Below are 25481 nucleotides of genomic sequence, written 5' to 3' on the forward strand. Positions count from 1 at the left end.
GGTTATAAGAGGTCACAATGAAGACGAGTATTTGAGACCTATCGAATCTAAATCATCCAGAATTTTCACCAAGCATCATTCCGAGAAACGGTAAAAACTTCGAATTTCCACCATGGTTACCTCCGGAGACGAATATAAGAGTACCTCTTCACGAGGCATGGCTGCCTATGCTGCTCCTTCGCTTTTCCAGCCTCACAAAGCCCGTCAAGCCATCCGAGACGCCCACGCAAAGAAGATTCCGCCACTGCTTTGTTACTACGCAGGGTTGAGCTCCATCCCCATTACCCGGTACTTGGCCCCTATGGGCTTCGATGCCGTATGGATTGATTGGGAGCATACCCCATGCAACACGGAAACCATGACGACGGTACTCAAAGAATCACTGCATTAATCTCGAAGAGTGTTTTGACGCCGCGTAGATGGTTCACGAGGCTTCATTCATGAGCCAAGGCCGCACTATTCCATTCGTTCGGTATGTCTGTCGTACGTCTTCTCAGACTTTCATGCTGATACAATTGCGCAGCCTCCCGGGCCACGATCACGCTACCATTGGGTATGCTCTCGATGCCGGCGCCAGCATCGTCATCCCTCAAGTCGAGACAGTTGAACAAGCAGAACATGCTATTGCCGCCGCTAAGTTCGGCACTGCGCAGAACGGCACGCGATCCTTACCGCCTTTCCGTCTTGTGCCCGGTCTTACCGATACTCCTTATGACCACCGCGACCTGCACAAGTGTCTCAATGATCAGGCCGCCATCATGATTCAGATCGAGTCAGCCCAAGCTGTCAAGAACCTCGATGAGATTCTGACGGCTTGCGGTTCAGATATCGACATCGTCTGGTTTGGCACTCTTGATGCCCGAGTCAGCATGAACCTCGAGGCCAAGATGGGGGGGATTGGAGCTTCTGAACCTGAATGGGTCAAGGTGTCGAAGCTATTCTTTGATACCATTGACAAGCACATTAAGCCTTATGCGGGCTTTGCGTTTGGCGGGTCTCCCTATGGGAGTCCAGAGGTCCTGAAGAAGGCTGCGGAGCGGATGAGTCTTATCATGGTCTCGGCCGACGTGGTTCACTTGGGTGCCATGGCACAGGACCTGCAACAGGCGAGGGAACTGATTGGAACGACGAGATAGTTCCATCTTGCGAAAGTGGCTCGGGCAGACGTCGCATAGAGTTGCAGGTTTCACCGATAAGAGAGAACATGCTTGGAGTGAAGAGAAGTAGTTTTGAATAATTGATCATGGTGGTATTAATGCATGCGCTAGTCCTGCTGCTGTCTTATGCCTCATTTTCGTCATTTGCCGAGCTCAGCTTCATCAATCCAACATCTACTGTTTAGCAGTTCGCAACGACATCTTGACCAGCCTTTACAGACTTATCAAGTCCCGCTTGCGCATCAGCTACGGCTTGGTCGCTCCTATACAGGTTGTTAGCCATTGCAATCCTCGATTTGCACATGATGAGACAAGGATACGCACGCATCACCCCCAGAAAGAGCGGTACCCGCTGCAGCCAGTCCAGCTGCTACCTCATCACGGCTAGCCGCGGGCGGTGCAGCGCCACTGACGATGGACTTTGCAATTTGTGCGATGCCGCCTCGTGCTTGTTGGAGACCAGCATTGGCAGCGTCCTGGACTGTTGTATCGGTGATTTGGGAGACAGCGTCTTCGGTATTGCCAAGGGCGCCTAAGATCTGGAGTCTTGCGACGTTGCAGGAGAGGCTGCCGAGGTTTCCAAGCAATTGGCGTCTTTCGATGCTTCCTAAAGGCGGTCGTCTGATTAGACAAAGATGGGATGACTATGGTTTTCGAGAAGATTATACTTACTTGCGCTAGCGAGAGTGGCGCTGGTGGCCATCAGGAAAGTAACAAGAACTTGTTGGGCGTACATTTTGTGTGGGTTGGGGTGAATCAAATGGGTATCTTGAGAAGAAATGTGGAAGGAAAATGGGCGCAAAGACTTGAGATAAGCTTAAATAAAGATGACACCAGGTCTAAAGAAGAAAATTGGTTGTATCGGATGGCAGTTTCGCTGTTGATGAGTTGAAACTTTGTGACATGAACTGACAGCGACGCGACAGGTGCCATCTTATAGTTGAGCTGACAGAAGCGCTGCATCTGCCATCGTGTGGCCTGAGATGATGCGATGACCGGCTTGGAAGGCCTGAAAAGATGGCTGAGCATCTGTGTTACCTGGGCATGACCGGTTTCGAAGATCGAACGAAGTTTCAAAACATGGGAATGAAGCGACGCTGCGAGCTCCTCGGATGAACCCCTGTTCTCTTTGGCTAGGGTCACTGGTGCTTTGGGTGGGGATGACAGGGAGAAAGTACTCCAAAATCCCACGGTTAGAAATCATCGCCATTGCAATTCGTCGAGGGGAGTATTTGAACCTCCTTGAAGATCAAACTGCGCGGCGGGGTGATATGCAGCAAGAAGAAAATTGCGATTGGCTGCTCAGCCGCTCGTCAGGGGATATGATCTCCGGATCCGACACTCTTCCATGGGCAGCGAAACTGAATTTCACATCATAAATCTGAATGTTAAGGCCTAGGACGTCGCTTCGGTATCCCACGTCTTGTAATAGCATTCGCTTCTTAGCGCGTTTTACCTAGTCTTAAAGACCACCTCTTAAGCTTAATACTGATCTTTGGGGCGTTGAAGAGTCTCCCCCATTTTAAGACATGGCTCTTGTGGACACTCGTCATTCGACTTAGGCTTCTGTAGCACTGCTAGAGTTCTAGTCGACAAATTGTCAATGACTCTTAGTCGCAATTCAAATAGCACAGTTGTGTTGAACAGTGGCTCCGATAGTCTTTTGCAATGAGATCTAGGCATTCAATGTATCCTCCAAATACTTCGTGGCTGTTGATAAATGACGCACCTAAGATGTTCTCAATGCTGGACTGAAGATCTAGCTTAGCTGCAGGGAGCCGGACCAATCATGTCTCTCTACCAAAATAACAAATCATCTTCTTCTCGTTTGACTTGAGTTCAGCTGACGATCGGCGCCTCAATCTTGGCATCCTACCTACACCTTTTCAACGCTCGCCTCCGCCAGGCAGCCGATTCGAGATGTGGCTTATTGACACCGATAGCCTCAAACTCGTAGAAGTGCAGGGCGACCCCCAGGAAGAGTACGCGATCTTGTCTCACACCTGGGGCAGCGACGAAGTCACGTTCCAAAGCTTTCAAGCGCTCGGCTTGGCCTCGGACACGGCACCCGGTCCGGGGTCGGGCTCCGCGGATGCGGCCGACCAGATCCGCTCCACCAACGGCTTCCGCAAGATACGAGATGCAGCCAACCTGGCCAAGAGCCATCGCCACCGCTACCTCTGGGCCGACACCTGCTGCATCGATAAGACTAGCAGCGCCGAGTTGTCGGAGTCCATCAACTCCATGTACCGTTGGTACGAAAAGGCAGCCATCTGTTACGCATTCCTCTCCGACGTGGAGCCAGTTTCCGCGCAGAGCCCGTTTGCCAAGGATTCGAGTTTCCAGAATAGTCGGTGGTTTACCCGAGGATGGACGTTGCAGGAGCTCATTGCGCCAAAGACTGTTGAGTTCTACGCCGGGGACTGGTCTTATATCAACACAAAGCAGTCGAGAAATGTCTTTTGCCAGCTGCTTGCCAGGATTACTGGCATTGACGAGCAGGTGCTCTCTGGTACATCATTCCTCAGCGACATCAGTGTCGCGAATAAGATGCGATGGGCAGGGCATCGACAGACGACGCGACCGGAAGACAAAGCATACTGCCTGATAGGATTGTTCAAGGTAAACATGCCCTTGCTCTACGGTGAAGGTGACCGCGCTTTCACGCGTCTGCAAGAAGAGATTCTCAAAGAGAGCGATGACCAGTCCTTGTTTCTCTGGGGGATGCCAGAGGACGTTCAACCCTCGGATGACCTCTTCGGCCTGCTTGCAAGTTCACCAAGCTCATTCTCAAGGGTCGACTTTGACCATGTGCGACCTCTACCTCCTTCAGAATCCCAGGATAGTGCGCCAACCAGTGTCACTAATCAAGGGCTCCGAACGAATATCCTCCTCATCCCCCGACAGCCGGATGGAGATGAGTACTACGCTCTTTTGGATTGCATAGTCTCCAAGGCCGACTCTGCCAGCGAGGAGATGAGCCCTTGCATCATTCTACAACGACTTTGGAGTGACCAGTTCGCAAGAGTTGCCTCTGAAGAGGGCTCTGTCATCTTGTTTCCTTTGGATCATTTCGATGACGCTGAGGGGACGTACGAGAACATCTACGTAAAGGAAAACCCATTCTACGCACTCCCTGAACTCAGTGTGAAAACAAAGCTTCGGCCCAACTCAAAGGATGCTATTGCACATCTTGCCTTCACCATTCACGAAGCATATCCGCCGGAAAGATGGGACACCACTCTATCCGTGATACGGACTAAAGAGCCGCACTCGAACCGCGCGATGGTCGTTTTGCGCTTCATGTCACTTGATCAAAGCCAGCGATCAGTCGTAGATGTTGCCATTGGGCTCCGTCGGGTCAGGAGACGGTGGGAAGTGTGCTACGAGAAGCATCCTTACACTGGCAACAGTCTCGAGTCCGTCTACCTGGAGTTTTCCGAAATTGCTACTACTTCAGATGGCCCTGCATCGTACCAAACCTCAAAAGGCTTGGGTTTCATCACCATCGACGCCAAAGAGTCTCAAAGAAGAGGCCGTCGATTTATTCAGCTGGAAGTTTCCGGTACTTCTGAACTTCTCTTTGCACCAAGTGACGAGGATGTTCTGTCAAGTACGCCTAGGCGAACTCCAGAGCCGCAAGAGCCTGTCGTACTGTTTGACGAGGTCGGTGCAGTTACGCGTTGCTGTTGCTATCAAGACAGGTTCACCCTTATGCTGGCACCGACACTTCCCATGCCCGAGGGAGTGAGGATAAAGACGGCAGTCAACATTGCCATTCGATTTGGAAATGAACTCCACGCCGTCAAGATTGAGCAAAGTAAGCCATACGCCGATTTGATTCGGGCCGTTCGAGCGCGAAGTGATAGGGATGTCCAGTCTCTTGCAAGGCAACGAAGGGGTCTTCTTGAGCTGCGGACAGAAGAGTTTGACGACTTCAGAGCCATTCACTGGGCCGCAACTCTTGGTTCGCTATCCATGCTCAAGACGTTGTTGAAGCTAGGTGCGAATACCATGAGTCAAACCAGAAGCGGCTTTATGGCTGTTCATCTTGCTGTACTCAATGGACACTTCAACCTCGCTGCATATCTTCTGGAAGAAGAGAGAGAGTCAAATCTAAAGAAAAGACCCGACATTCTGCAGGGTATTACAACCGAGGTCTTGCAAGCTGAAGCCGAGATCGCGTTTTACTCTGGAACCGACCCCGACATTCTGCACAAGTTCACGACAAAAAGACTCGAGACCATTCTCCATCTCTTCTCTGCATATGCGCCTGCCGGACTGGCAAATCACAGGATACGGAAGATTATTGATTTGATCAAAGAGGACTTCCTCGGCTCGCACTCGTTCCCACACATCAACGACCTAGGCGAGCTTCCGCTGCATCGGGCGGCAGCCACCGGCAACATGCAGGCGGTAGACGCACTGACCAAGATGATGGGCACAACTAAACACATCGACGCCAGAGATAATGCCGGACGATCAGTTCTCTTCCACGCAGCCTGCGGTGGCAGCAAAGAAGTCATCCGTGGCCTGGCCGACTTGGGTGCGTCGATAGACGTTGGAGATGACTACGGCCGCAGCCCGTTACATGCCGCCGTTATGGCCGATCAACCATCAGCCGCCAACGCGCTTCTCAAGTTGGGGGCGAAAGCGGACAACGTCACCCATGCACTCGGTTTGACCCCCTTGCATTTTGCATGTCTTTATGGATCTATCGGCTGCACTTACGAGCTCTTGAAGAGCGACGGGTCTGGACCGGCGGACTTGAACCGATGGTCGAGCGGCGAGTATGCCTTTTTCCAACCGATCCATCTAGCTGTTGCCAATGATCATGTTGAGATTGTGACTCGGCTTGTGATGCTAGGCTGCGACTTAGAAGGCCGCTGCAACGGTTATTTGAAGCTCGAGAAAACTGATGGTCCCGACGGCCGAATAGGCAGATTGGTGAGATTAGAATCACCATTGACGGCTCTTGATCTGGCCATTGTTCTTGGTAAGAAGGATATGCTGCCAGAGCTACAGCAAACCAACGCAGCTCGACGGTACGAATAGACACGAGACCTCGGAGTCTTCAGGGTTGAAGGAAGGACTAGCCGACCCACGAGATCTTCTCGGACTTCGCGTACATAGTAGCAGCATAGAAACTTGAATTCGAATGTATCTGGCCGCAAAGAGCCACGAAGAGGCGGACTCACCAGTGGATAAACCTTTATCCCAAAGTCCCTTGAATAATCCTTCCATACCTTATATGAGCAAGGTTTTCTGATCGTAGCAATAAAGGAGCAAAAGTGCCCGGCGCAGCCGCTCATAGCCTCGATCAAAAAATCTGAACACGATTTCTCATTGGCCGTTAAGATCATGACCAAGCGGTTTGACATTGTCGTGGCGCGCTTCGGATGGTGCGTGACATCACGCTTGCTGAAGAAGAGACCCTTCAACCAACGATACCGCAAGACTACTGCGTAGACTCCGTTTCGCCCAGACTTTTCTCCACATAGTCCGCTTCGAGCTGCCCTGCCACCGCCGTCATGCTCGCTTTCCAAGAAGCTCGCTTACCACTGCTGTTGCTGCTTGAGGGAGACAAGTCCGGCTTGGCGGGAGGAATTTGAGTTCGCCAAAACATGCGGTATGAGGTATTTTACTAAAGAAAAACAGAAATTTTACACGATCTGCTTTGTCAGTTGCCCAATGCAATGGAGCCTCTCGTGTTGCGCCTCCGCTGCCCAGTATGCTTATATTGCAAGACCCACCAAATTGCAACCATCTTTCCCATATCTAGTTAGCTCTACCCAGTTTTGGGAGTGCTATCCCTCCAGTACCGAAATTTGATAGTTGGACAAGTTTAGACGAGGATTATCAATCGCATCTTATCAATCTCATCGCTCGAATCATGTAAGTAGTTAATAGATCTGTCCTGCTGCCCGACGTCGTATGGCTTCCGGTCCTCAGACTCTTGGTTGAGTGTCCTGTCCTTGTCTCTTTGAACATCATTCCTCTCTCTTTTACCCACCATGAAGTTCATCACCATGAGCTCGGCGCTTCTTGCGCTGAGCGAGACGGCGGCAGCCCGCCTGAGCCTCAGGAGCAACACCACGACTACCCGCAACACAACCTACGACTACATCGTCGCAGGCGGTGGCACCGCGGGTATCGTGGCCGCCGAGCGCCTCGCCAACTCGGGTCGCAGCGTCCTCCTCATCGAGCGCGGCGGCACCTCCTTCTACATGACCGGCAACAACAAGACCATGCCGTGGAACAACACCGTCACCATGTACGATGTCCCCGGTATGGCTGACTTCACTGGTGCATCGCCGGACCTGCAGTACTGCAGAGATCTTGCCATTGCCGCGGGATGCCTGCTCGGTGGCTCCACCATGCTCAACGCACTCATGTACATCAAGCCTCGCTCGGCTGACTTTGCGACATGGCCCGAGGAGTGGCACTGGGAGAACGGTGTTTCGGAAGCCGCGGAGGAGTTCTACAAGCGTCTCCCTGGATCTATCCTGGCGTCTGAGGATGGCAAGCGTTACGACGACGGCGCCTTTGAGGTGATGTCAAAGTTCTTGGATGCTCACGGCTGGAGCGAGCAAGATGCTCTGAACGACCCTGAGTCTAAGGAGCTCATGTACTCGCACCCTGCATGGTCGGTAAGTTACACCATCTCCATCCTATTCCTACTTATGAACAAAACTGACGGATCCTTCCAGATCGCTCACGGTCTGCGCGACAGCCCCGTCCGCGCGATCCTACCCGACGCCGAAGCCCTTCCTAACTTCACCCTGGAACTCCACTCTATGGTCCTCCGTGCCATTCGCGACGGCAGCCTCATCACCGGTGTTGAGGTCGAGCATGACGGTGGAGCCCGCGAGATCATTAAGCTTAGCAAGGGTGGATCTCTCGTCCTTGCCGCTGGCTCCCACTCTACCCCTCGTGTCCTCTTCAACTCCGGCATCGGCCCCGCCAAGCAGATCGAAATCGTCGCCTCCGGCACCACCAACATCCAGCTGCCGCCCAAGGAGCAGTGGATCGACCTCCCCGTCGGCGAAAACCTCAAGGACCACGGAATCGCCACCGTCACCTTCACCACCAAGGAGGAGCTTATCGCGCTCCCAAAGACTGCGTGGACTGACCCTGACCAGGAGACTGTTGACCTCTTTGCTCAGGGCAGCGGTCTCATGGCTCAGGCTGGTCAGCGTCTTAACTTCTGGACCAGCGTCAACACTACCGATGGCGCTACCCGTCACGTTCAGGGCACTGTTCGCGCTGATAGCAACAACACCATTGGTGTCAAGGTCTACCTGACCCACGGCACCACTTCCACCGGTACCGTCGAGATCACTCCCAGCGGAGCGACCAACATGACCAAGAACCCGCTCATGCATACCGAAGGCGACAAAGAGGCCCTCACTACCTTCGTCGACCAGCTGCTCCAGTGGGCTCGTGAGCCCAACAGTATTCTGACCGTTCCCGAGAACGCCACCGCGGAGGCCCTCGTGGCTGCTATCGGTGGTGGCAGCCATTACCTTGGCACCACTCAGATGGGCACTGCCAACGATGGCAAGAGCGTTGTTGACCCTAACACCAAGGTCTGGCGCACTGATAACCTCTTCGTTGTGGATGCTAGCATGCATCCCGAGGTTCCCACTGGCAACACACAGGCACCCATCATGGTGGCTGCCGCCTATGCTGCCAAGAGGATCTTGGACCTGGGCCTCGGCCTCGGGTGCTAGATGTGCTCATAGTCCTTGAATAAGGTGGCGACTGAGGTTGAGTCTGGGATATGATACCTATATGTATGAATAAACAACACATGGATAGCCAGTGTTTCTAAAAGTCAATGTTAATTCCGTAAACTAAGCTCTTCCTCGCCGTGCTCACGTCCCTCAAATGCATGGGCAATACGTCATCGTCTGATTGTTGAGACGGTTTCTGCCATCATATACCAGATGCGAAAACTTTCGTCGGGTTGTCATCAACACACGGAATACCATATCTCTCCCCCAGAAGCACCATAAAGAAGCCAAGGCGTCTGGAGAATGGCCGGGCCGCGTCGCAGGGCTTGATCGATCCCCCGGCACCAAGATACTACCCCCCTTTTCAATCGCCATTACTTGTAATTCTCCATCTACTTAAGGTACCGAAGTCTGGATGTAGTTCTCAGGTCGTTTGGATCAGAGTTGATTGGTGCGCTGCAACGTTTAGTAGCCTTGGGACAAGAAATTTCCTTCTAGTTACACCTAAGCATGCACGCACTAGCCACTTCCTCAAAACTACCGCTATCGGAAATATGTTATTCAGCGGTTCTAAAGGGTGATTCACAGTAAAGGGGTTGATGTAACATCAAACTCAATTAGGACTCGAATTTACATGCTAAGCCTTTGTAAACTTCCAGATAGGGTGTTATGACAATGCATCTAAATTTGTGCATAAGTCTCGATCCTCGTCTGTTCCCATAGTCTCAGTGGTTTGATTTATTCCTCGATTCGCTGGAATCAGGAGAACGGCACTTTGAGATACTTCTGTTCAAGTCAAGACTCTCGACTCGTCGCGCTAATAATGATCGTCAGTGCAGCCGTGTTTATCGTTCGTTTTTATCCTGTAGCTTTCTTAACTTCTGTTCGCCTTAGTGTTTATAGTGTATTTCTGGAAGAAAAGAGGGGTGCATTCTATTACAAGATCAGTTTAATATTCTAAGAAGTTCTGTGAGATGAGAAACACTGCTCGTGATGTCGCTGAGCCGACCTTGACCTGATCATTTGAGACTTGGAACTGCGGCATACGTAAGGTCGATATAGCAAGACTGTCTCTTCGCAGGGCTGTCTCTACCGGCTTCATGAAACGCAGATACGGCCACAGTTTTCGTACTTGTCTTCATGATTTAAACCGGATATCTAAAGTGTGAAGTTTCGAGGAATTCAAAATTTCCAAGCACATAGACCAAAAATGACCCTCTAACTCCTGATCACTCAAGAACACAAACTCCTTCTCAATGTCCATACCAACGCTTAGGCACAACGTCGTTGTGGCCAGCTATAGGTCATTAGAGTCTGATGTAATGAGAATTAGGGCATCATGTTTACCTTGAGATGCCGTACGTGGTTGTGAAACACAGTCTACTTCGTAGATTAGTTTTTGGTAGACTAAAGAGATTACACTGAGATTTAACATGGCAATTCACATTGAATGTAAGCTTGGAGTGGTATAAATACCAGTTTATTGCCAGATTGCTATGGAAGTCTGACCTTGACCAAGGCTCAGGTAATGCTATGTACAAGTCATACTGAACAGTCCCTTTCTGAATGAGCTTTGGTTCCTAACCCATCAAAAGCGTTTATTCTGAGGTCTGGTGAGCGCTCACTCTAGTATCCACTGAACGCTCGTTTTCCTTTCTTGTCGCTGCTCACTTCACATTACCACAAGACCTGTCAGGTTCCTTCCGTTCCCAATTGAGTCCCTGTTGATCCCGTGATCCTGCAGTACAAATGTCTTGTCGTAGTCGCTCGACGCCAGAGTGGGTCGACCAACTTTCATCCCTGCATGACGGGCGGTAACAAACGTTTTGGAACAGAATTAAGACCAAGCCCAGGAGTATGCGTTCAGGTTTCCGAAGCCACCGGCGAAAACGCAAGCTATGTATTTGTCAGCTTAATTCTTACGTCTCTTTTATCTTGTATTCTTACTCTTGAGGTAATGGCCGCCAGCAAAGCTGAAGAGGTTGCTGCTGAAGAATGGGGTTGATCCGCCAATTCCCTCATCAACTTCGCCAGGCTCTCCGAGATAACGGATCTTGTCGACTTGAATTGGGTTGCGGTTCACGTCGTAAACGATTGTTCCAATGTGATGGTTTCCTCCACTCTTGACGGTGGTGGTGGTGCAGCCTTCCTTGTTTCCGTCCGGGCTGGTCTTCCACAAGACAAGGTCGAGGACGGGAATGCACTTGGCGTAGCTCTTGCCGTTGGAGAGGAGACGACGCTGAACACAGATTTCGTTGGCGCCGCAGGGGGTGTCCGTGATCTTCTCGCGGTTGCTGCGAGGGTTGGCGACGCAGAAGCTGCGGATGATGTTGGACTTGAAGCAGACCGAGCGGTCATAAGTCTGTCCAGCCGGGCATGCGGTGTTAGGGAGAGTATCCCTAGTGACAAGATCCGTCAAGTTCAAGTCCGCGTTCCGCGGTTCCAACTCAACCGGAGCAATGTCGACGTAGGTCAGGGTGTTCTCCGGCGTGCCAGTCAGATCCCTGACTTCAGCCAGAGGTCCAGCTGCGCAGGCAGCGGCAAAGATAGTGGTCAAAAGAATGTACTTCATCTTTAGTTGCTCAGATATGTTGATTAGAGAGAGAAAGATGTGGATGTGATGAGATGCTCATGAAGCTGAAGCATGGAATATTGAGGGCTCTTATATATTCTTCAAGTCACCTCGGTATTACACCAGCTACACTTAATCATTGTAAGCTTGTAGCTGTTTGGTACGGAACACAAGATACTGTTTCTAGTTCCGGATTTCCGAACATCACCTAAACTTTGATTTTCGTGGTGTAGTTGACTGCCTCGACTTGCTGCTAACACGAACAACACTTTATCAAAGTTCTTGGTATCTCTGTCTGCATAATGTCGCAAAAGCCCTACTTTTCGGTTTTTCCTGAACAATTAGCTTTCATCAATTTGATAAATCTTTCTGGTGGCCTCCTATACGGCCTAGTTGAAATACTGTTATAGTGGTCGAACTAGCCCTACCGGATTTGAAGCCAAAGTTCAACTAGACCCAGGAATACGAGTTGGGTCGAGCAAGGTGACTTACAACACCACGAGACAAAAAAGTGTTAATGATAATACCTCCAGCACTTTTATCCTTTCTTTAATATTCCACAGCTATGCGCCTAAAGGGTTTAACTACAACGGGCATAGCACCAACCCAAACACCGCGGCACCCCTGCTCCCCCATCGCCGTGCACGTTGGATGAAAAGGGGATAATAACAGTAGCCGTGATCAGCCAGACTTCAGGAAGAACGATGAATCCTTCTCGAACGAGCAGCTGAATAATGTAGCAGACCTGCTCGTGATGTCGATTTCAGTAGGAACGCTGGGGTGGCCGGTGCGTTGCGCGCGGTCAGAACTGTGGCCGGAACCTGCGGATGGACAGCGTTTATACGGCGCTTTTAAAAAAACTCTCAACGGCACTTTCGAACCCACGAAAGCGCTCAACATCTGTTTTGTAGAATGAAGCAATGAATTTGCTAATTTCTTGTTCAGGGCTACCCCACGAACCACAAAATAGTGTCACGCCTTTTGAGTTGCGTCCTATTACTCCTATCCAGATTAGGACTATGCTCCCTGAGCAGAACATGGAGGAAAGCCTTCTCCGTATGGACGCGATCCACGAGCATATGCGAATCTGAACACTTTCTTCTGCAACAATATATGAAGAGTTACAAGAGTTACAGGTGTCCTTGTGTTTTGCCTTCAAGTGGCGTACTAATATAACGCCGCGATGTAAGTCGCGGCGAGAAGCCGGATTGTTTTCAGCGCCTGAGAATAATTGATGATGCGTCGGAGTCAGCCGTTTCGATCAACTATCCCATGGACACAACGCGGGGAAAGCTCTCCAATTGTGGGCGAGACTTGGTGTCTGAATGGAAAGATTGGTCTGGATGAACTCAGTTATATTAAGTGAGGCGCTGTTATTACTAGTTTAGCTTTGAAGCTAAGTCTTGACAGTAGAAGTTTAATTCCTCAGGTTACCAAACCGCTTATGGCTAAGCTTTGAGGCTCTACTCAAGCATTTTGGAACTTATGGAGAGTTTGTGCTGCGGTGATCTAACCACAAAAGGAGGCACTTTACAAAGTCAATTGACCACTTTTCCCCTCGGGCATACGGAGTACGTTGACCCTATTCCCAGGCGCGTTGGTCATCCTCTGTCGCGAGCCGCAGGGTCCCCTCGCTTACTCAATTAGTACATGTCTCGGCGAGAGCGTTGAGATACCTTAGTTAGAGTTCGCGCCGCGGAGATCTAACTGTAAGCGTGTAAAGCACACAAAGTCAATTCACTCACGTGTTCCTCACACATACAATAAACCCGACTTGCGACACGCTGGTCATCGTCGCGTCAGAGAGCTGTTGGGATCTCCTTACTCTGGCGAAGAGCAAGGATGAGGAGAAGATCAATTCACATGTGGCACGCTTATGGAGTATTCCTCACTCATTCACCTTTGCAGTAAGGCTATTGGGGAATAGCAGCTTGAGGAGCTCCAGTCTTGGATTGCTATGGGCAACGTATTCATGACTTCTACGGCGGTGAGTGAGTTTCTAGAAAAGTCAGATATGTCGAAGCTGAAGACACTTCACGAGAAAGAAGGGGGTGGCAACATGATAATGAGAAATTGAACTCTTCCTGTCGAGATCTATTACTTCAATACACAAAGCTCATCCGCAATATGCTATGGATTAAGTTACTCGATGTTGAGAAGCTTCAATTCCTGACATGTCCAGGACGTTGATGGTGAGATTGCCGTCGCCGCTGTTAAATCAAATGAATCTAGTTCTCAAATCGGTGCTGCCATGACCTCAATTCAGCACTACGAGAAACCCCCCATTCAAAGGAGGATATGAGTGAGACTGAGGCTGAGGTCGACGAAAGTGGTAATACAGTAATGCCGGTTTAAGTTAGGTTGTTACAAAAGAGGGTGTGCTGTCGCGCTCCTGAACACCCTTTTTTCCATTCACTGCATTTTTAGCCCACACTAAGGATGTGTTTACGGACGCCTTTGCACATGCGTTTTCTGGTACATCAAGCACTTGAGCGTGGCCCTGACAGCCTATTGGCGAAGCTTAAGGCTTCCCGTCAGCGAAGCAGGCCTCCCATAGGACACCGTCATCTAGAAGTGTACACGCATCAAGTCTTTTCCGCTCCACGAGTCGATTCTATAAAGCGACGAGACGAAGTGGCTGGAACAACCTGAGGTGAATACCTGTTGTACTAAGCTGGTCTTTAGATAGGGTGGTACGTGGATGCATACGTCAAGCTTCTCCTACCTTTTGAAAGTGATTTGGGACACAGTTTTGCGAAAGATCACCCTCGAATTCTCGCGCGACCGTATGGCAAGATTCCCACGGGATATGCCCAAGAATTGTACCGTACTTTAACTGACATAGAAGCCTTCCCAAGAGTATCACACATTGGCAAGCCACTGCACGTGTATGTATGTATGTACATCAGGCGAACCTCACCGTGCGTTCCAAGGCCAGGCGCTAATGTAGGCGAGGGTCGATGTGCATACGTAGTAATGCAGACCTTCACTGCATTCTTAATTCACCCTAAGGACGTCAACCAGTGTGCTCGTTTGCTTCGTCATCAGCAGCAAATCGACCACTCAGAGAAACCTTCACTGCATTCTTAACTCACCCCAAGGCTATCAATCGCCAGGCTCTCTCCCCAAACGCTCGGCTGACGCATCATACCTGCCCTATCAACATCTCAGAACCCTGCTCAGCGTAGCTCAAATGGAAAAATGACCAGCTGCTGGCCCTCCCGTCGTGCATCCTGGCTGCATCCTGAACCAAACCGAAGGGGGGTCAGAAGTTTCGGTATGTCGGCTCATCCTATCAAAATCAGAAACGCTGACGCAGCTAGGACTGTCTTCTGCACAAGCGGCTGTTGCAGATGCTAGTCCGTTTCACAGCAATTTTGACCCCCTCAAAGGACGTCTCTCACCTAGACTTTGGCAATAGTAGCCACTTCGCAGTAACATTGCGCACCGAAGCCTCGAAGGATCTCGCTTATGCGGACTAACAGACACGGTTTGAGATATTCTCGTACCCAAGGAATGAAGTTTGTCGTCAACAGCTTCCTTCACAGCAATTTAACCCCCCTCCAAGGGCATCTCTCCCATACACTAAGATAGTCTCAACTAAGCAAGTCGTATGCACGGCACGTGGTCACGTGTAGAGCGAAGTGACCAATCTCGGAAACCTTGGGTGGATAGTTTGCATCTGGTAGTATTCTCGACTACCTTGAGGCATAAGACGCTGATTCTTGGAGCTAAGATACGTAGTCGCTTTATATCCTAGATCCACGACATCCGTCTCCAACCTTCTACTCCATGATGAGAGTGGCTTCCTTGTGATGCCGATGCCGCTGACGTTTCCTGCTTGGTGCGGGTATGACCCCGCAGAACCCTCGTGGTCAATAGCCGCGGGGTACCTCTTCCTATCCATAGTGAATCCCGCGTAATTCGGGCATTGAGCCGGCCCTGTTGCCATGCGGCGGCTGCCGGTTCAGGCGAAGCGAAGCCCACCCATCATGTATTATCCCTGCCCTAGTATGCTCGTGCCTGATTCCCTTTGGCGGCTAAATATTTCCATGCTAACGGCGGGTTGGCAGTCCAGAACCGAGGGCTCCATCCTGAATGGCCGTTTCGTTACGTGAAGCACTCACGCCTCACGTTCTCGTATCGTCGTTCAATCGTTCTTTCATGACCTTCCCTTGTGGTGTGATGCGGGATAAGTCGTGGGTATCTTGTAGTAATTCGAGGCTGGATTCTTCGCTCGCTGGTAGTGGTGTTTGTATGTTTGGGTCTCGTTGCCCGTCTGTCTAGTCTTTCGTTCTTGGATCTAGTTGTCTTTCGAACCGATTCATCGTTCTTCGTAGGTAGGATGATGACCGTTGGTCACTCGGAATGGCACACTCGAATAGCAAGCGAGCGCAATGCGATAAAATGGTATATTCAAAACAGCCCCCCGACTCCATAGATGCAATATATGCAGGCGTGATATCTTTCGCCCAAAAGGTATATGTTCTTCGTCCCCACTGGTAGGAGGGATAGATAGATCTCGAATATAGACAGCAGCAACAAAAAGATAAGGGTATAGAATCTCGCAGTATCCGCAATGCGGCCTCAGTTCGTCTTCTGCTTCGGCGCGCCCTTGAACTTGCGCGTAATCGCGACACCGGCGACGCCGGCAACCATGAGGGCCTCGACGCTGAGCAGACCGACCCAGATGATGTTGAGGATCTGCTCCTCGTAGCCGCTGCCAATGTACATTGTCATCTTGTCGTAGAGCATGGGGTAGGCGCCGGTGACGAAGAGGAAGACTTGGGTGACGTAGAAAGTGTACCAGTAGGGACTGCGAATGGGGACAGGTCAGCAACAAGAAAAAGAGGTCACGAACGTATGGTAAGTGTGGTTCCATGGCGTTGGTCTTATAAAAAGGTTGAGGTGGGTGGGTGCTAGATGAATGGGCTGGACCGCTTTGGTACTACCACGGTACCACCCCCACCCTCAGCTGCCTTGGAAAAATGAAATGTGGACGGGCAAAACAAGGTAAGGTAACCTTGGAGCTAGCGCGTTTGCGATCGTCCGTGGATTCGTGGAACCGTCCGTTCAATGAGTTGGGTGTGGTGTAAGGTGTTGGATCTTTGTCCCCAAAAATAAAAGGGAAATGATTAAATTGCGGGGATTTTCTTCTTTGAAACCTTGTCGCATGGAAGAACCAGGTGGCGCTGATGGTGGGATTTTGGGGGGTCCTTGGGGCCCTTGGGCAAGCCTTGCAGATGCAGATTGGCGCTTGCCGCCTGCCGGGTTTCCTGCGCACGGAAGTTTGAAAGTCAAAGAGACAAGGGAGAGGGGAGATTTTGCAATGCGCATTGAAACAATAGGTGCAAAGAGTAGACGGGAAGAAGAAGCAAGCAAGCAAGCAAGGAGGCGAAAGTCAGGGAGGGATGGATTGGAGGGTTTGATTGAGTTTGACGCTCATCATTCATAGTTCAGACGGAAGGGAGTTCAGATAGATGTCTGGAACTATGCCGCCTCGTTGACAAGACGGGCGATGCAGGGAGTATCCGTAGACGAGAGAAAGACAGAGACCAAAAGCAAAGAGACATAAACTCACCGACTCTGTTCCGTCAAGCGCGTCCAGCGGATGCGCAAGTGATCCGGTTCCCCAGCCTGCGAGGCCTGGACCGCGAGAATGATGCCAGAGAGGCAGAAGGAGAACAGGAACATCATACGCTGGAATAGCGTGACGTGGGAGTTGAACTCGAGCAGGGTGTGAAGGAAGGCGAACATGATGGGCTGCAGGTTTTTCGATGCCGTTGACGTAGCGGTGAGACCTGACGTGGTTCTCTTTGCTGCAGAAATGCAGGGTAAAAGAGGGCGAAAGAAAAGTAGAGAGGTGGGAAGTCTGGATTCTGGAGAGCGTAGGTGCAGTAGTCTGCTGTTCGGAGGCGGATACTCGCGCAGCAGCGGTTGTTGCGGTGTGACTGACGACGATTGACGAACGGAGGGCAAAAGATGAGGTGTTGCTGCGACTCTGCGAGTGCCACTTCCAGGGCCACGAGGGCGAGATGGGGGGCTGGGAGTGATGATCAGGTGGCCGGGGGGTCCGGGGAGAGTCGAGACTCTCACGCGAGGAGGGGCAAAGCGTTGAAGCGACAGCGGTTGGTATTGGGGCCCTGGTTTCCGGTGCTGCGATATTGTGACTCGAGTCTGATTATGTTTTGGTTGTGGGTGATTGCGATTAATGCGCGTGTGCTGCGAGTAAACGCTATTCAATACCCGTACGGAAGTTTGTAGGAGAAAGTCTTGGTGCCACGAGGGGGAGAAAGCAAGGGACGAGCGGGTGTTTGTCAAAGAGACAAGGCTTGATAATTAAACAAGGTTGCAGTGGATAATAAAGACAAGACGACACTGAACAAGTGGCCACAATTCTTGCGGGAGGAGGAACCAGAGAGACGAGGGACGGAGAGGGAAGCCGGCGGTTTGTGTGCCCGTTCGATTGGAAGTGTTGGGGGTTTCCTGGTGGTGGACAGGAGGCAGTACGTACCTACCAGCCAGAGGTAAAAACAAATTTAAAGGTGGCCCCACAGCATGTCTTATCGCTCTCCACGTGTCCTTATCGTCGGTCCCAAATTGGATGGCGCCGCTGCCCCCGTCGGTTGGCGGGCCTAGCGAGCCGCCCACTGCCGCTGTGCCGCTGGTCCACCCCTAATTCGGCCCTGGCGCTGTCTGTTTCCGGCCTCAATCACCGCAACGGTCTAGGCTCGATCCACCAATCCACTCTGCTGCTCTTCTTTGAGAAACCAATGGAAGAGAATCGAGACTTATTGATCGGACCAGACCTGGTGATGGCTGCACATCTAGGTATCGAGTGAGTTGGTGAGCGGGATTGTATTTGCGTAGTTTGCGGCACAAGACGACTTGCAACCTCGACACTATTGACACAAGTTATGGAACTCAATTAGGGGTATTGTAAAATTGTGGATGGTGGAGAGATCCACAGAAGAAGCATCAAGACAAAGACGTTCCATTCTTTACGCATCCCGAAGAAACTGATCCACCGGAACACCCCTCTCAAAGCTATCCCGATAAAACTCATCCAGCTTCAAAATCAATCCGTCCTCAATCTCCATACAAACCATCGCCACAAAACACCACTCCGCTCCCGTCGCCGCCTTCCTAGGCAATGATCCCAGAAACGTCCCGTTCATCAGAGACCTAAACACACAAGTCGTTCTCGTTTTCCCATCAACGCCGTCGTTCTTGGCCCACCAAATGGGCGTAGACGGGTCCAGCACCGCCTTGAAGTCGGGAACGGCGTTGCGCCAGACCCGATGGTGGTTGTCCATCCGCGTCACGTGGAGTTGTGAGCCGTGGTCAATGTAGACGCCGTTCGGCGCAAAGAGCTGCGCGAAAGCGGCCGGGTCGTCGCTGGACCAGGCTGCGACCCATCGTTCGGGGAGAGTTTCTTCGGACGTCATGTTTGGCGAGTGTGATTTAATAAAGATTGAGATGAACGGCAATTGCGGCCAGAGTAGACGGGCCACAGTCTGTCTTATATCTCTTTACGTCTTCCCTTCAGTTCTATTCGTGCTCAAATTTGCCTACCTACACACGGTCTTCGGCATTTATTGCTGGTCCTATTGCGTTTCCATGGTTTTGAAAAGCGGCCCACTAATAAGAAAGGTAAGGTACCTTAGGCATGTACATACTTGAGGTACTACCACATGTTCGAGTCTTTTCCCAACCGTTGGAGCCGTGAAGAGCACGAAGGTTGACGCTATTCTGCTGTGACGGTGTGACCCCTCTCGGCAGTCAGCTTATATGACAGACAGAAAGATCTGCTGATTGGCAAGGTCACCCGAAAGGAAGATGCAGTCTTTAGCCGATCGCCCCGGACTCGGCGCTCTTTAGCAGCCGAGACGGACTTCTAGGCCGAGAGGTCCGTCGGGACTTCATTACCTTACACGGCAAGAAAATCCCATTGATTGTGCAGATTGGGGTGGCCTCGGCTTTCCGAGTTTTGCGACAGTAATCGATACTCTGGAATGCGGCGCTCTCGAAGCTGCTCTGCGGGGTAACCTCCGTACCTTCCGAATTCCAACATTCGAGGTGCCGCTTTTCGGCTTCCGTTGGATCCACCCATCGGCTCGGAAGTGGGTCGCAATCGGCCTCGATATTTTTAGGAACCTGGAAACCAAGGCAGTGAGCGTTGCAGTTCAACCAACAACCAACATGCAGCTTCCCACTCTGAACTTCCAACAACCAACACAACCCCCAATCACCAAAGTCCCGTTTCATTCAATCATATCATGCAACAGTGAATTCGAAACGCATCCTTCCGACAAGGAGGCGGAGATCCATGATGATCAAGCCACGTCGAGCTCGCCGCAGTTGGCCATCGACGCATCGGCGTCCGCTCCAGCAAGCTCACGCCCTTCATTTTGATTAACGACAAGCGGCTGCCCGCTTAATCAACCCAGCCATATCTGCGCCTGTTTGCACCTACTGAATTTCTTGATTAACCGCGTCGAGCATTTAGTCGCCTTCTGCTCTATTCCGAGGAGTCCATCAGTTTGGTGGGGTGGTGGGTTTTCTTGTGCTCTTGCTGAGCCTCCCACCTGCATCGGCGCTTAACCCCCGCCTGGGTTGCATTATTACGACCTCAGGTGGAGGATTGAAGATCTCGAGGCGTTTTCCCTTTTAGGCCAATGGGTCCACGGCTTGGTCCTCCAGTTCCGCGGCACTGAGCCGTATGGCTCATACATACAAAATGGCGACAACCAGTCAACCCGCCCCTAGACGCAGCTACTTTCCGCGGTAGACGGTTTCTCGTCTCTTTCGGCCTCTGCAGGACTCATTGGCTTTGCGACAAAAGAGGTCGGCATTGGTATCGAGGAATTATGAGAAGAATGGACTACCGCGACGATATTCCGTGGGGGCACCGGAAGAAAAGCCAGAAGCCATACACCATCCGTCGGAAACCTATCTCGCCAAAGACCCTCAGCTACGAACCCATTTACGTTGAGACATCAAATGGTACGGCCAGCAATAATGACATATGGAAGCCTCGCGAAGAGACAAACCTTATTGCAAACGCAGAGTCCGAATTTTCAAACACCTCTCGATCCATCAAGCCCTCCTCGAAGTCACAGATCAGCACCTCCTACACAGATTCCAATGTCAGTAATGGCTTGTTAAAGGCTACTGAGAATGTTAAAGTCGCTGGCATCGATGAGGAGAGCAATCACAAAAGATGCGTGGCAGCTTCATGGCGCCCGACTTGGCTACGTCCACTTGTGCTAGCAATCTTTGCTAGCCTCTTCCTCTTCCTTGCCGTGGCGCTGGCTGTCATGCTGTGGTACTCAGCCAACAACAGCGGGCTTTTCGAGAGTCGTCAGAGTCTATTGCATACTTACGTGTGGCGATTTGGGCCGACTGCATGTAAGTAGTGCGCCGTATCTTCGACTCTTAATCTGGAGAATAAAACCCGTTCGACTGTCTAACGTTTTACCGTCCAGTCCTCACGATTTTGACCATCTTCTGGGCTAGAGTTGAGCTGCAAGCTATGATGTATATGCCTTGGATATCTCTACGGTCAGGTCCCTCGCTTGGAGAAAGTGATCTAGCACTCGACTACACCACGATGCTTTTACCTCTGGTTTTCTCCCGGTCATTTCGTCGGAGGCATTATCTTGTTTTCCTGGTGGCTTCCATTTCTGCCTTGCTCAAGGCCCAGATCATCCTTGCCCCTGGATTGTACAGCCTCACAGAACTCCAAGTTACACGCCCTATCGACGTCCTTTTACAAGACACCTTTGATTCGGTGACACCAGAATCTACATACACGCCGGACGCCAGCGTCTACTACAGGGCAAGGGCACAATACGACTTCAACGTCGACTATCCATATGGGGTCGCGGAAGGTTTTGCGTTTCAAACGTTTTACACCGGGAGTGAGTTCAGTCGAGGAACTGTCGCCAACCCAGTAACGGCCACCGTAGATGGGCTTTTCCTAGGCACCCAATGCGTTAGGTTGAACTCCTACGCAATCTTGGAACAGCACAACATCGCCAACTATCAGGGCAGGGGCTTATATATGAACTTTACCGTGGAGCTTCAATTCGATGGTTGCGAAGAACCAGTCATCGTCCCGCATTTCGACGCCTGGTCCTCTCCGAGACTGAATGCCACATTCTGGGGCTTGCAAACGGACTCAAAAGTCGCCCGACCCTGTTCCGGATTACCTTTACAAGCCCCGGCTTTCCTATACTACAATGGGGTATTCAAGCTACGGAGCGATAACTCGTCTGAGTATCTACATCCACCAGCCGCTGTAATCTGCGAGCCTCACGCTTGGGTGTCGAAAGTCCAGGTCACCGACGATGGAGTGAAGCCGACAGTGATGGCAGTCTATGATGAGCGACGACCTTTGTTCACGCCAAACATCATGACAATGTTCAACAACTCACTCCCGCCCAAGGACATCTGGCACGCGGATACAGTTTCAGGGTGGACTGGTCCGCTCAGTGTTGATCTGAGGTTCAGGGGTCACGCGACCACCGAGTTCCCAGAGGTTGTGACGACCGACATGTTGCAAGATTCATCCCAGAACATTACGCAAAGGCTTGGACCATTCGCTAGCCACTACCATCTTCGACAGAAGCAAAGCTCCGGTGGAAGTGGTACATCGCTGCAGCGTATCGTTCGCCTCACCATAAACCCCAAGATTTGCCTAGCGATGATTGCGCTCTTCATTTTCAACGCCGGCATCACTACGTTTCTGCTTTGGCGTTATTATCACGACACCTCGGTCTGGCACCGCGATCCGGCAACGCTGCTCGGAAATTCAATGTTTCTCAGTAATCATCCCGACATCACAAACCGGACTGCAGAAATCAAAGGCCCATCGCCGGACTGGAAAAGTGGCGCCTTTACGCCCTTGGTCTTGAAAACGACATCACGCGTAGTATTCTGCATCTTCACCATACTGCTCGCGAGTAGTCTCATTGTTACCCTCCGACATTCCGAGACATCGGATGGGCTTGCAACCATTGATGGAGACGGTTATTTACACCTAATGTGGACTTCCTTCCCAGCTACCATAGCACTCGGAGTATCCCTCTACATCAGCTCTTGCGATTGGTCGTATCGTGACCTCGCGACTCTCTACCATCTCTCTAGAGCCGCGTGTAACTCTTGCGACCTTGACCGCTCTCTGTTGGATATGCTGGGACTGCGCGCGCTGTACTACTCTTTCCGTTACCGTCTCTGGTCTGTCACGGTCTCTCAAAGCCTGGCCCTCGTGTGCGGGATACTCACTTCCCTTATCTCCATTATCTTTACAGTCGAAATCATACCCGGGTCGACACCAATTCAATTCCAACAAAAGACTTGGTTTCAAATACGAGACAACGTTGGGTACGAGCTTGACTACACAGCGAAACAAGAAATGTTCAATGGTCTTTGGACCCGTCGGGAGGAAGGCTCTTTGACTTATCCGGAAAACACGTTCGACAATCTTTTGTTCCATGATTTCGAAAGCATCGACACCCTCGACCCATCCAAGAACCTTTCGGTTGCAATCACAACACCAGCGACCAAGGTCGAGTCTCAGTGCACCCAGCTCAGCGAGGATACGTACGACATCAGCCATTATAACACGACCACGACAAACGGAACAGTAGCGTATTACGCCGCCGTAGTTGTCACATTTTGTGATCCCGGAAACGACAAACCTAGAAGGATCAAAAAGGACATCGACCTCGGTATAACTGACCCGGCTGATCCGCTGGGGAGCATATACTTTTCAGGCATGCTTCGAACGCAAGCGAACCCAGTCGTGGACGGCTGCATGCTCGAGAGCCAGCTGGCGCACTCAAATTTGACGACGGCTCTGTACCCTACCTATGTTTGGGGAGCGTTTGACCCGGCTCAAAAAAACTTCTCCTTTGTCGCCGTTTGGACGTGTAAATACTCCTGGGTCGAAGTCGACGCGGAAACGAATCTGATCTTCTCCGACGGCCGTCTCGCCATCGACCCGGAGAACCCCCCACGGCCAGACATGGCCTCCACGAGGCCCCTGGACCCCACGCTTGATCTGAACACTTGGTTTGCCATGTACCCAGAAGTCGACCTCGGCGGCACAGGAGATCAGTTCAAGGGGGTGGAGGGTCCCTTCCGACCACTGATCCAGCCCTATGGGACGCTGGACATGTCGGCATTCGGAGATGAGGGACAGCAGGCGGACGTGATGCAGGACATATATCACAACTACGCCCTCAGCTCGGCGCAACTCGCCAACGTCGTGAACCGTAAATTCATCACCGCCGAAAGTGGACCCGCACCGGCCCCGGTTGTGGAGGCGACCGTATATGATAATGGTCGCCGCCGGCTCGTACAGAACCCGACCATCACGTACATTGTGGTAGGCATCCTGGGCGCCGTCATCCTGTTCAACATCTGGGCTCTGGTGTCGGCCTTGATCCGGTGCTGCGGCGGCGGGGCTAGCTGGCTGCTGGATATGGATGCGAGGGGCCTCGCGCCGGACGGGTTCCACAGCATCGCCTCGGCAGCCAGCTTGCTCCAAAACTCCAACGTGGCGACTCATCTGCCGCCTGGTTCTGAGATGATGTCGTCGGATGAGGTACACGGGCATATGCACGGTTTGGACCTCCGGTTGGGGTGGTTCAGGAGGGAGTGCGACCAGACGAGGCACTATACGATTGGTGTTATGGGTGATCCGGCGTTTCATTACATGGGTGTCAGAAGGAGTTCAAAAAGGGCTTCGGCAGGGTCTTTCAGGAAGTAAAGCGTGCTTGGTTAATGACAGACATGGCTTCTCCATAACGATGCGTGTATGAAGGAGATGGGGCCGTCGAAATCTTGATGTTAAAGTACCTGGATAGATCAAGACTCATCCTCAAATATAGAATAAGGAATACTCGCAGACACCGCAAAATTCGGCATATCCACGATCTCCGCAATCTTCAAATCGGCCGCAATGCTGCACAGCATATACGCCTCCTCCCTCTCAAGCCCCCTCTCCGCGACAAGATACGCAATCAAACTCCTCAACGCCTTCCTACTCGCCTCCAACAAGTCAGAATCAATCCCCAGCACCGCATACACGCCACCTTCATCCTCCCCCTTACGGCCGCGAGCATGCACCGACCCGCGCGTGTCATAGTGCGGACTCGTCACGTACGGCATATCCTCCCGGACCGTAAACCGCAACGTAGCTTTCATGGGCGTCTCGATCGCCGTGCCGCAGACTTCCCCGTCTCCTTGCGCGGCATGCCCGTCCCCGCAGGAGAAATTCGCCCCCGGGACGCGGATGGGGAGGTAGAGTTTGGTTCCGGCCGTGATGTGTCTGCAATCTATGTTCCCGCCCGTCTCCAGCGGCGGAATCGTCGGGAACGGACCTGCCTCAGCCGGTGATACCCCCGCTATCCCCAGAAACGGACGCAGCGGGATCTTGATGCCTGGTTTAAACACGATATGCGTCGCGTCCTCGTCCCAGTGGAAGTGCTTAATGACATGATTTGGAAAGTCGTCTGCGAGGAGTCCGAAGCCGGGGAGGATTGCGGTCCAGCCCCAGCCCGTAGAGGGTTTGAGGGAGAGGAATTCGATTTCGAGGACGGAGCCTGGGTGTGCGGCGGCGATGGCGACGGGGCCGTGGATCGGGTCAAAGGTTGCGAGGTTTAGGGTCGCGAGGGAGGTTGGTGTCGTGGAGGGTGTGATTTGGCCGCCGGAGGAGTCGTGGAGGTCAAAGGTCACGGGCTGGTTTTGGGGGACGGTGAGGAGGGGAGGGGTTTTGCTTGACCAGTGGAGGGTTGGGTTTGCGGATGTGATGTGGAAGGGGGGGGCCATTTTCTTGGGGCGGGGGCTGTGAGGAGTGTGGTTTGTAGAAATCCTGTCGGGGATGTTTGAGTGCGTTTTGATGGTTTTGTGAGGCTTGTCTTGTTGTCGGTGAGATGAGGAACGAGGTCCTCCGGGGGAGAGAACGGAGGTTGATGGCGGGTGGGGTTGCTTATCGGCGGTCGGATG

The 25481-nt window shown here is 51.8% G+C and overlaps 9 protein-coding genes across 9 annotated transcripts; 4 read left to right on the plus strand and 5 right to left on the minus strand.

Moving 5' to 3' along the window:
* Nucleotides 1-112: 112 nt before the first annotated feature.
* On the plus strand, nt 113-1136 carry CABS01_13779 (HpcH/HpaI aldolase/citrate lyase family protein; the record flags this gene model as incomplete). Its single annotated transcript, XM_060547121.1, has 3 exons — nt 113-367; nt 420-472; nt 524-1136. The coding sequence occupies 3 exons, from the start codon at nt 113-115 to the stop codon at nt 1134-1136; spliced, it is 921 nt and encodes a 306-aa protein (XP_060394464.1).
* Nucleotides 1137-1338: 202 nt separating this feature from the next.
* On the minus strand, nt 1339-1893 carry CABS01_13780 (uncharacterized protein; the record flags this gene model as incomplete). Its single annotated transcript, XM_060547122.1, has 3 exons — nt 1339-1420; nt 1482-1764; nt 1830-1893. The coding sequence occupies 3 exons, from the start codon at nt 1891-1893 to the stop codon at nt 1339-1341; spliced, it is 429 nt and encodes a 142-aa protein (XP_060394465.1).
* A 1184-nt stretch (nt 1894-3077) lies between these two features.
* On the plus strand, nt 3078-6212 carry CABS01_13781 (uncharacterized protein; the record flags this gene model as incomplete). The annotated part of the gene is made up of 1 exon (XM_060547123.1): nt 3078-6212. One exon carries the CDS (start codon nt 3078-3080, stop codon nt 6210-6212), a length of 3135 nt encoding a protein of 1044 aa, XP_060394466.1.
* A 959-nt stretch (nt 6213-7171) lies between these two features.
* Nucleotides 7172-8890, plus strand: CABS01_13782 (GMC oxidoreductase; the record flags this gene model as incomplete). Its single annotated transcript, XM_060547124.1, has 2 exons — nt 7172-7807; nt 7868-8890. The coding sequence occupies 2 exons, from the start codon at nt 7172-7174 to the stop codon at nt 8888-8890; spliced, it is 1659 nt and encodes a 552-aa protein (XP_060394467.1).
* A 1840-nt stretch (nt 8891-10730) lies between these two features.
* Nucleotides 10731-11465, minus strand: CABS01_13783 (uncharacterized protein; the record flags this gene model as incomplete). Its single annotated transcript, XM_060547125.1, has 2 exons — nt 10731-10789; nt 10841-11465. The coding sequence occupies 2 exons, from the start codon at nt 11463-11465 to the stop codon at nt 10731-10733; spliced, it is 684 nt and encodes a 227-aa protein (XP_060394468.1).
* Nucleotides 11466-16052: 4587 nt separating this feature from the next.
* Nucleotides 16053-17222, minus strand: CABS01_13784 (uncharacterized protein; the record flags this gene model as incomplete). The annotated part of the gene is made up of 2 exons (XM_060547126.1): nt 16053-16281; nt 17047-17222. The coding sequence occupies 2 exons, from the start codon at nt 17220-17222 to the stop codon at nt 16053-16055; spliced, it is 405 nt and encodes a 134-aa protein (XP_060394469.1).
* Nucleotides 17223-18466: 1244 nt separating this feature from the next.
* Nucleotides 18467-18913, minus strand: CABS01_13785 (uncharacterized protein; the record flags this gene model as incomplete). Its single annotated transcript, XM_060547127.1, has 1 exon — nt 18467-18913. One exon carries the CDS (start codon nt 18911-18913, stop codon nt 18467-18469), a length of 447 nt encoding a protein of 148 aa, XP_060394470.1.
* A 1431-nt stretch (nt 18914-20344) lies between these two features.
* CABS01_13786 (uncharacterized protein) lies at nt 20345-24243 on the plus strand (the record flags this gene model as incomplete). The annotated part of the gene is made up of 2 exons (XM_060547128.1): nt 20345-20876; nt 20954-24243. The coding sequence occupies 2 exons, from the start codon at nt 20345-20347 to the stop codon at nt 24241-24243; spliced, it is 3822 nt and encodes a 1273-aa protein (XP_060394471.1).
* Nucleotides 24244-24341: 98 nt separating this feature from the next.
* Nucleotides 24342-25304, minus strand: CABS01_13787 (formamidase; the record flags this gene model as incomplete). Its single annotated transcript, XM_060547129.1, has 1 exon — nt 24342-25304. One exon carries the CDS (start codon nt 25302-25304, stop codon nt 24342-24344), a length of 963 nt encoding a protein of 320 aa, XP_060394472.1.
* Nucleotides 25305-25481: the final 177 nt, after the last annotated feature.

This window comes from Colletotrichum abscissum, assembly GCF_030869225.1.
Source record: "Colletotrichum abscissum strain IMI 504890 chromosome Unknown Scaffold_48.1, whole genome shotgun sequence".
Classification (NCBI taxonomy): Eukaryota; Fungi; Ascomycota; class Sordariomycetes; order Glomerellales; family Glomerellaceae; genus Colletotrichum; species Colletotrichum abscissum.